A 9808-nucleotide genomic window follows, 5' to 3' on the forward strand; every position below is an offset into this window, starting at 1 on the left:
TGGAGTACAAATACTTGGTTATAGGCAAAGTTTGAAAGCCACCACCATAGTTCATAACCAAAGAAAAATCTATTTATGTTTTTCATCTATGACAAAAATAGTAACTACAACTTATTGAATAGCGTATAATTAGCTCTTTTAAATTTAGCTTTTCCTTCCTATGATCATTCTAGGTTGGATATCACTTTAATTTTATAGACTAATAGATTCAGAACCCTGATCAGTGTATCTCAGCATTTAGAATGTTGGTTCAAGGACTGGAGGGTCACAAGTTCAATCCTATCTGTGTTGCAGGTGTGATACCCAGCCCTGCGCAGGTTGCCTACAGGAGGCAAACAATGGATATCTTGTTCTCTTCTTCTTTCTCCCTACCTCCCTTCCACTCTTAAAAATCAATGGAGAAAATATCCTCTGGTGAGGATTAACAAGACAAAACAGAAATAAGTTCAGAGAGGTTATGATTTGTCTAAACCTAGGTTCATACCCAGGTCTGTCTTAAGAATTACTTTTTTTTTTTTTAAAGACACAGTGCTTTTGCACCCTTAATAACTATAGTATAATATAAACATAACTTTTATATGTACTGGGAAAACAAAAAATTTGTGACTTTCTTTATTGTGATATTCACTTTATTGCGATGGTCTGGAACCAAACTTGAGTTATTGCTGAATTATGCCAGCAAGGAAACAAAGCATAACTAGGATGCAATCCAGAGAACCCAGGGGGGTCAGCTTTTCTTTCTCCAAATCCCAAGACCTGGGAATGCGATGGCTGCATGTATTCATTACAGGAAAATACTTTCGTGGTCCTTTGGATTTTATTCTATAGTAATAGCTCAGTTCACATAGCCCCTGAAAATAAAGGTTAATGAAATCAACCATGTTTTCTTATAACACCGATAAGTTTGTAAATGCCTTACTCAGTTGTAGAATAAGATGGAGATGGTGAGGAAAATACTGTTGTTTTCACCACCGCTATTTGCTGTGACATTATTTACTAGGTAGGTGCCGTCAAGCCTCTGCTTTGCAGTCTCCCTGTAAAATTAATGGGGCAGCATGTAGGAGTGGAACTACATCTCTTATCATCTATTTTGCTTTCTGTTCTTTTCTGGGAATGAATCATTTGTCAATGAAATGTCTTTGAGTGATGACACATATAAATTTGAAATACTTTAAATTTATATAGGTAAGCTCTTTAAATGTTGAATTGTCTTTAGATTTTTCTTAACTCCTACAAACTTTATCAAACTTTCTACTTGCTAATAGTTTGTTTTTAATTTGTTCAGCAGTGTGTGACAGTAAAGATTTACCTGATGCAGTTAGAACAGTATTGAAACAAGAAATGAATCGTCTTTTTGGAGCAACGAATCCAAAGAATTTTAATGAGACTTTTCTGAAAAGGAATTCTGATTCATTGCCACACAGATTATCAGGTAATCACTTTATTTTGCCCTTATCATGGCTGTGTAAGACAACTTCATTTTTTATTTTAATGGATCAATGGAGTTACACATTTTTTATGTGGAAGAGGCAATGTATATACGTCACATTTTAATCCATGAAAACAGGCAACTTATATACGCTTCCTATATAATTTAAAATTTCTTACACAAAATTATGACTATGAATCAAGGTCAGTAGTTTCTCCTGGTTCAGCATAGGCATTATAGAAAAGCGAGTATAACTGAATTTAGCTATAAATTACATACAATGAAGGAGAAACTTTTTTTTTAAATCTTTATTGTTCATATTATTACAAAAGTTCCTCATTTTCCCCCCTCTACCAGGTTCCCACCCCACCCTCTGCCCTTTCCCCACCCCCCACTGTCCTCATCCATAGGTGCACAGTTTATGTTCAGTCTCTTCCCACAGCCCCCACTCCTCTTTTCCCCGAGAATTGTCAGTCCACTCCCCTTCCGTACCTCTGATTCCATTATATTCAACAGTTAATATTGTTCATCAGGTTTTTTAATTCCCTTGGTTTTTAGATACACTTGTTGATAGTTACATATTTGTTGTTCATAATTTTTTTTTTCATAATTTTTTAAAAATATATTTTTATTGATTTTGTACAGAGAGGAAGGGAGAGAGATAGAGAGTTAGAAACATCGATGAGAGAGAGTCATCGATCAGCTGCCTCTTAAACACCCCCTACTGGGGATATGCCTGCAACCAAGGTACCTGCCCTTGACCGGAATCGAACCCTGGACCCTTCAGTCCCCAAGCCGACGCTCTATCCATTGAGCCAAACCGGTTTCGGCTGTTGTTCATAATTTTTATCTTTATTTTCTTCCTCTTCCTAAAGAACCCCCTTCAGCAATTCATATAATTCTGGTTTGGCGGTAATGAACTCCTTTAGCTTTTTTATTTGTGAAGCTCTTTATCTGTCCTTCGATTCTGAGTGATAGCTTTGCTGGGTAGAGTATTTTTGGCTGTAGGTTCTTGTTATTCATCACCTTGAATATTTCTTGCCATTCCCGTCTGGCCTGCATGATTTCTGTTGAGAAATCAGCTGACAATCGTATGGGTGCTCCTTTATAGGTAACTACCTGCTTTTCTCTTGCTGCTTTTAATATTCTCTCTTTGTCTTTTGCTCTTGGAATTTTAATTATGATGTGTCTTGGTGTGGTCCTCTTTGGATTCCTTTAGTTTGGGGTTCTGTGCACTTCCTGGACTTGTAAGTCTATTTCTTTCATCAGGTGGGGTAAGTTTTCTGTCACTATTTCTTTCAGTATGTTTTCGGTATCTTGCTCTCTGTCATCTTCTGGGACCCCCATAATTCTGATGTTGGTTCGCTTGAAGTTGTCCCAGAGGTTTCTTACACTATCTTCAACTTTCTGGATTCTCTTGTCTTCTTGCTTCTGCAGAGGAGTGTCCTCTGACTCTCTGTGTTCCAAATCTTTGACTTGATTCTTGCAATCTTCCATTCTGTTTTTAGGACTCTGTATAATATTTTTTATTTCAGACAATGTATTCTTTATTTCTAGTTGATCCTTTATTATTTCTAGTTGATCCTTTTTCATATCTTCATAGGTCTTGTTTATTTTATTGGCCTTGTCTAGGAGATTCTTGAAAAACCTTGTAAGCGTGGTTTTGAACTCTAAATCCAGTCGCTTTTTGTCCTCCATTTCTTTTGTTTGTGATCTGTTTCCTTGTCTCGGCATTTTCACTGCTTCCCTGAGTTGGTAGGGTGGGAGGATCAGCTGTATCTATGCCAGGAGACAGCCTTATTCGACTAGACTTGGAAAACTGCAAGAGCCTCTGTGCTCAGCTTGGATGGGGTGGAGTTTCAGGGTGGAGCCTACAGCCTTGGCTTCTGGTTAGCCCCACCCTATGAGTGTTCCTCAGTGTCCTTTGGTACTTGCTGCAAGCACCTCAGAGAAAGGTGCCCTAGAGTTTCGTCCACTACCAGTCAGTCTAGTCTCTTCCTCAACGAGCCCGCAACTGGGGTTCAGTGCAGTTGGAAGTGGGGATAAGAGCAGTCCGGAGCTTATGTCTCCTTCCCACTAGGGCAGTCCAGCAGCTCAGTCAACAGTCTGTCCTCTGCGCTAAATGTGCGCGACTCTGGGGCTCTGTCTTTCGCCGCTCCCCCGAGATTCCGCCCCACAGCCTAGATTCCCTCTGTATGAGCCTGGGTCCCCAGGGTCTCTCTCAGAACTGGGGTTCAGTGCTGTCGGAACTGGGGTTTAGCACAGTCCGGAGCTTTTATCTCCTTCCCGCTAGGAAACACCTGCCAAGCACTCAGCTGCCCCTCCTCTCCAGCTCCGTCCTCTCCGCGTGTAACGTGTCTCCGTACCTTAGGCTTTTACAGCTCCTCTGATTTTCCTTCTGGTTTTCTCTTTACTTCTCGTTGTAGAATTTCCAGTTAGTCCACTTTCCTGTAGTTCTGGATAATGTCCACTTTATATTTTAGTTGTATTTTTTGAAATTGTTGTGTGAGGCTTCAGTTAGGCGATTACCTATGCTGCCATCTTGGTTTCTCCTGAAGGAGAAACTTTTTACTTCTTTCTCCCATCATAGTACTCTTAAAATTCACTGGGATGTGACCATCATCCTCCATTTCTCATGTGTTTGTATGACAGCAAACTTGACAGTGCCAAACACCTGAAACCATCCCACAAGCAAGAGTCATTTGACGAATCTGTGCTAGCCAGCTAAATTCTGGATAAGATGGGATTGTGTGGCGGGTGATTTAGTAAGGTGCTTTAAAAATACCAGGCTAAAGCCCTAGCCAGTTTGGCTCAGTGGATAGAGCGTCGGCCCATGGACCAAAGGGTACCAGGTTCTATTCCAGTCAAGGGCAGGTACCCGGCCCAGGCCCTTGTCGGGGCTCTTGTTGGAGGCCTCCAATTGATGTATTTCTCTCACATTGATGTTTCTCTTTTCCACTCTCCCTAAAAATCAATGGAAAGATATCCTCGGGTGAGTATTAACAAAAATAGAAAAATCTGGCTAAGAAACCCAGCAGCTTTATATGCTTTTGTGGACTTCTCAATTCAGAGTTTTGGCTCATATTGTCAAGATTAAGTGTTCTCTTAAACCCCAAATTATGTTCATTTTTGAAAGAAAACTATACAGGGCCTTGCTACACAAAGACAAATGTTTTTAGAATATTTGCATTTCTTCATAGTCTCTCTTACCTTAAGAACATTTTTTTTTTTTTAATTTTTTATTGTTGACTATTACAGATGTCCCTCATTTCCCTCTCCCTTTGCCTCCCTACATCTTGCCCTTGTCCCTCCTAGGCCTTCACCTTCTAGTTAGGCTATTTCTGGTCTACCCTCAGAATTTTTTTAAAAAATGACACTTTTAAATGGCTATGTCTTATTTTTCTAATAAAGTGCCACACTTTGTGCACTTATGCCTTGCATTTTATATTTGAATGCATGGAGGATAAGATGCTGGTTTTACTTTGAAATAAAACAAATTTTTGTTTTTCTTCTCATTTAGCTGCCAAAATGGTATATTATTTAGATTCTTCTAGTCAAAAGCGAGCTATAGAGTTGGCAACAACACTTGATGAATCCCTCACTAACAGAAACCTCCAGGTAAAGAGTTTTTTATGACTCTCTGTATGAGTACCTGCCTACTTTTTATTCCTCTTTTCAACAAGAAAACAGTTGTCACAAATAATATTTTTGTTATTTATGCATTCAAACTATTATGAATCCATGTCAGAAAGTTACCTTATCTTAAATTTATTTAGTATTTTGTGTTTGTGCACACATGCATAGTTTAGTACTTGTCATTTAATAACTAGTTTCACATCTGTTACAGTTTTTTTTTTACAAAAATGTTTTAGTAAAATATATACATTTCAGAGTTAATTTTGGGTTTCAGATCTCACATTTCTGAGCAAGCAGTGGTCTCAATGAAGATTCTGACATGTTTAAAATGTATTTACCACGGGTTGAATTTATATGCTCATTTTATAGCTTGTAATATAACATGGGGTAAAGTAGAGTGAAAGAACACGGGAATGCTGCAAATACAGATTGTTTAAAAGCAAAGGACAGCTACTTTGTGTGATGAGCAGCCAGTATTTTAAGAAAGCACTTGTTGAAAGAGTTAAATATTTTCCTTTAATATCTTTAAGGGAAAAATTAAAATTACACTCCTTGCTTGCATAATTAATGAAGCATTTAGATCAGAGCATTTCTAGACTGGCAAGGTTTATAGGATATTATATATCTGGAAACTATATAGTGTTTTCCAAGTGGGAAGATGAAAGAAAACATGAGAACCACAAGTCAACACATATCATTTAGAAATAGAAGAAGCAGATGTATAATACTTAGGGGTTTGGTTGGAAGAATTATCACTTTTCATAAACACATTTTGTTTTTGCATATATGCCCTTTGTGTTTGAGATGCTCTTTCCTGCTTAGTTATTGGACACATCTTAAGGTTCTTTTTAGTTTGAATACAAGGTTGAAAAGCAGTGTTTGATTTTGCCAATTGGTTCTTAGTCTCCAAAAATATTAAAAGGCTTAAATGCATTAATTGATCTTTGCAAGTGAATTTTGACATATACAGGGCCAAACTAGGCCTACTCAAGGTTGTTGCTTAGGATTCAGCACTTGTTGAAAGTGAGTGTCTCTTTAAATGTAGCACTCTATACATCTTGCTTGCCCAACCTTAGTCCTGGCCCTACTTAAACATTCTTCCTTTATATAAACCCTGCAATTCTTAAGAAACTAAATCTAATGGAATATATATATGTGGGAGGAAATGCTCTTATTTATTTTAAATATGGCCTCTTATTTAGACGTCGTTAATAAAAAATTTCAGATTCAGTAAAACGTTTTCTTTGGAAAAGTTATAACATGATCTTTTTTCTTTCTTTAGACCTGTATGGAGGTATTAGAAGCCTTGTGTGATGGTAGCCTAGGAGACTGTAAAGAAGCTGCTGAAGTTTATAGAGCAAATTGTCATAAGCTTTTCCCTTATGCTTTGGCTTTTATGCCTCCTGGATATGAAGAGGATATGAAGATCACAGTTAATGGAGATAGTTCTGCAGAAACTGAAGAACTGGCCAATGAAATTTGAACATCATTAAACAAGCAAATGGAATGACTTTGGACCATATCTAGTATATAATATTTTTGTCACGCACCTGCTGCATTGCTCTGACTTAAGCAGAATGAGAAGAGTAAATGTTCTTGCCTTCAAATAGTGTTTTAAGTTTTTTATCCTGCTGAGAAAGTATATATAAAATACCTAACATATTACAGGATATAGGTTCAGTTTCTTAAAAAATTAAAAGCTGCTAAAATTGAGGGGTTAAAAAAAAAGAGAGAACTATCTTCTTCCTACCTACCTACCCATGTTTTTAAACTAATTTATAGAAAATCTGGAGGCCGTTACAGCTAACAAAGCAGGTGTGTGGCAGAAATATTACTTTAAATTTGTCTTGTGAGATTTTACTATATCTCAGACAGCATAAATGCTGTTTTAGCACTGGATTCTTTCACTGAGCACAAAGAGTTGTTGGGGCTTTAGCATCTGACTGGTTTTGTTATGGGGTTGATTCTGGCTATAGGAAGTATGCAAATGTGAATCACTATTTACAGAGAAACCTACAACAGATGCTTGATGTTGTAGAAGCTGGGACATATAGATATCAAGCAGAATTCTAAGAAACCTAGAGGGTGTTCAATACGCTTGTGTTTCCAAAAGTCACTGTACATGATCAGTTTGGCGTTCTTGTACCACAGTTTTTTTTAACTGAAGATACCAGTTGGAACAATCAATTTTAACTAAAACTTGAAGAACTAAAATAACAATGCAAACCTTTCAGCATTGTTTTGGCCAAACGTTAAAACTGTAATGCAAGAACCAAATGCACTGTGATATGGCACCAACTAATTAGCAAGCATGAATTTTTTCACCCAGAGTGAAAAAAGGAAATCTACCATGGCTTGAAGTTAAAGAGCAGAACTCCTGACTACCATTCTATGACTGATCAAGAGACTAATAGTTATAAAACCTCAGCAGGCCTTGTTCACGATATGCAGAAAAAAAGTGCTGCAGTTTAGATACCTCTGGAATTTTTCCACAGTGTCACAGGTTTGTAATACTTGAAGCCCTACATTTCTAAGAATATATTTCTTGCTCAGTTGTTTCAGGCAAGCCCAAGACTTTGTAATTTTTAAAGGGCCCAAGATTTTTTTTTTTCAAATAACAGACCAGCTTCTTTTTCCTGCAGTTACAGATGTAATTTCCTTTTTGTTGTCAAAATGAGGTACCAAATATGATGCAATAAATTGTTTTGAAAAACAGTTGTGTGAATATTTCAACTAATCTGTGTTGGGCTTCTGTGAAAATATACAGGTGGAAACAGAGGTTGCAAGCCAGAGGCGCTGTAGTATACTGAAAGGCTAGCGCAGACGGGAGCTCTGCAGATGGCCTAGTGCTGGTGTCAGGGAGTTCCGCAGTGCAGGTGCAGGGTCGCTCCAGCAGGTTTCACTGAGGGCTTGGATGACGCAGGTACTATGAATGCAATTTGTAATTAATAATTTGAAAGGAAAGCAACTTATTTTGATTGAGGAAATGAGCCTTAATATGTTAAATCTATACACTGAGAACCAGCCTCCGACCCAAGGTTCTCACTGTATTTGCAAGATCTGAGCAAATAAGATTAAGTGAATCAGTTGTATGTGTAATTGGTCTTTTTTCCATACTATTATGAAAAGTATATTCTAAAGGGAATTTTTAAAAGACTTGATACTTCCACTGATGGGACAGTTGTGCTAAATTCAACCTTTCATAGTACATTCCTGCATTCCACATCCCAGTCTAATAATTCAGTGATGTAAAGAAAAGTACAAACTGAATTCGAGTGCTTTGTTATGTTTTATTAACTGACCCTATCTCAGGAACATCTTAATAGATGGCAAGAAACGCCAACATTTTTTTCAACTGTGAGTGGCAGCTGAAGTTCTTACTGTTGGGAAAGAACACTAGTGCTACCTCTGCCACTAATGAGGTGATTGGAGGAGGCACCAGCCATATGATAGGGGGTGTGTGTGAATTATGTTTAAACTCTACTGTATATTGAAATGGAATTATATTTGTTTTGACAATGTTGAAATGATGTAGATTGTCTTAGAATGAATATTCATAAGTACTCAACTCTCGATGCAGATACCACCGGTGAGGAGTTAAATTCCTAATACATATATTGTAATTCCAACCCAGTTTTACTGGAACTATTGAATAAATATTTTTTTTCAGGTTTACTTGATAGTGGATACATTGTCTGGTGTTAGGGGACCTTGACAAGGGTCCATTTTATGTCCAGACATCACCCCTAAAACATTGTACTGTACTATATTTCCCTGAGTAGTATCAATGAGGTCATCTCATTTGCCTCATTTACTCTATTAATTCCAAATGATACTGTGTGGGGGTGGGGGGGAACATGGTTAGAAAAACAAGTGGAAAAGAAAATGCAGTGATGTTATAATCTAAACAAGTGCCTTATGTTTATTGCTAAGAACTGGTGTTATCAACCCTTTTGAGAAGAAAGGGTCCCTTGACCTGTATTAACATAGGAAAGTAAAGTTCTTTTTGTTTTTCTTCATATTTACTACTCTTGTCATTTCTCATTTAAAAATTAAAGTCTGAGTAGGTTAGTTTCCTCAACTTTAGATAATTGCATCATACTTTTTCTGTATCTATTATGCACAAGAATAAAGTTTGATCCTTAATAGCATGACTAAAAAAGTAGACCCAGCATTAGTGAATAGCTTTCCAATGGATTGTATGGGCCCTTGTTTTTCACGATGTGTTGCTGTTTGTCTTCCATGGTGTGTTGCTTTTAGAGCTGTGAAATGAAAGCTGAAGAGACATCAGAAGAGACCAAGAAAGTGTGGTCTAGATTCAGGTAGGTTGTCATAAATTCAGGGAAGTCTCTTCTGCACAGTATTTTAGTTGCCATGTATGGCATCTGTTAAGTAAAAATAAGTATTAGATTTTCTTATAAGATACGTATATACTTGTCTCAGTAATTACCAGCCTTAAAATTTGAAATTACTCAAGAGAATTCCAAGAAAGACTGACCTTTCAGATGGAAGATAATCTTATTCTGGCTCATGCTCCACTTCTTTAAGTTATAGACAGGGTTTCTTGATACCTTTCTAGATCTAAACTTCACCTTATCCACTGCCAAAACAAAGTCCTAGGAAATGGCTGTGTTGCACCATAAGAAGCTGAAAACAGTTTTTGATGATTGGAATGCTCACAACTTGTAGCAATAAAACACTTTGGAAAAGGTTATTCTTTATTGAATTGTACTTTGACCTTTC

The 9808-nt window shown here is 37.3% G+C and overlaps 1 protein-coding gene across 3 annotated transcripts in view; it reads left to right on the top strand.

Moving 5' to 3' along the window:
• The window catches only part of NAA15 (N-alpha-acetyltransferase 15, NatA auxiliary subunit), a 70436-nt gene extending 61696 nt beyond the window's left edge, over positions 1-8740 (top strand). For 2 of the 3 annotated variants that reach the window (XM_084884249.1, XM_084884247.1), the window contains 3 exons: positions 1286-1432; positions 4950-5047; positions 6348-8740. In XM_084884249.1, coding sequence (XP_084740375.1) covers positions 1286-1432; positions 4950-5047; positions 6348-6548 — 446 coding nt within the window. In that variant the 3' untranslated portion in view covers positions 6549-8740. The remainder of the gene's footprint in view (positions 1-1285; positions 1433-4949; positions 5048-6347) is intronic. The other variant, XM_084884248.1, reaches the window with a different exon arrangement.
• Positions 8741-9808: the final 1068 nt, after the last annotated feature.

Source organism: Pipistrellus hanaki, assembly GCF_964339955.1.
Source record: "Pipistrellus hanaki genome assembly, chromosome: 5".
Taxonomy (NCBI): Eukaryota; Metazoa; Chordata; class Mammalia; order Chiroptera; family Vespertilionidae; genus Pipistrellus; species Pipistrellus hanaki.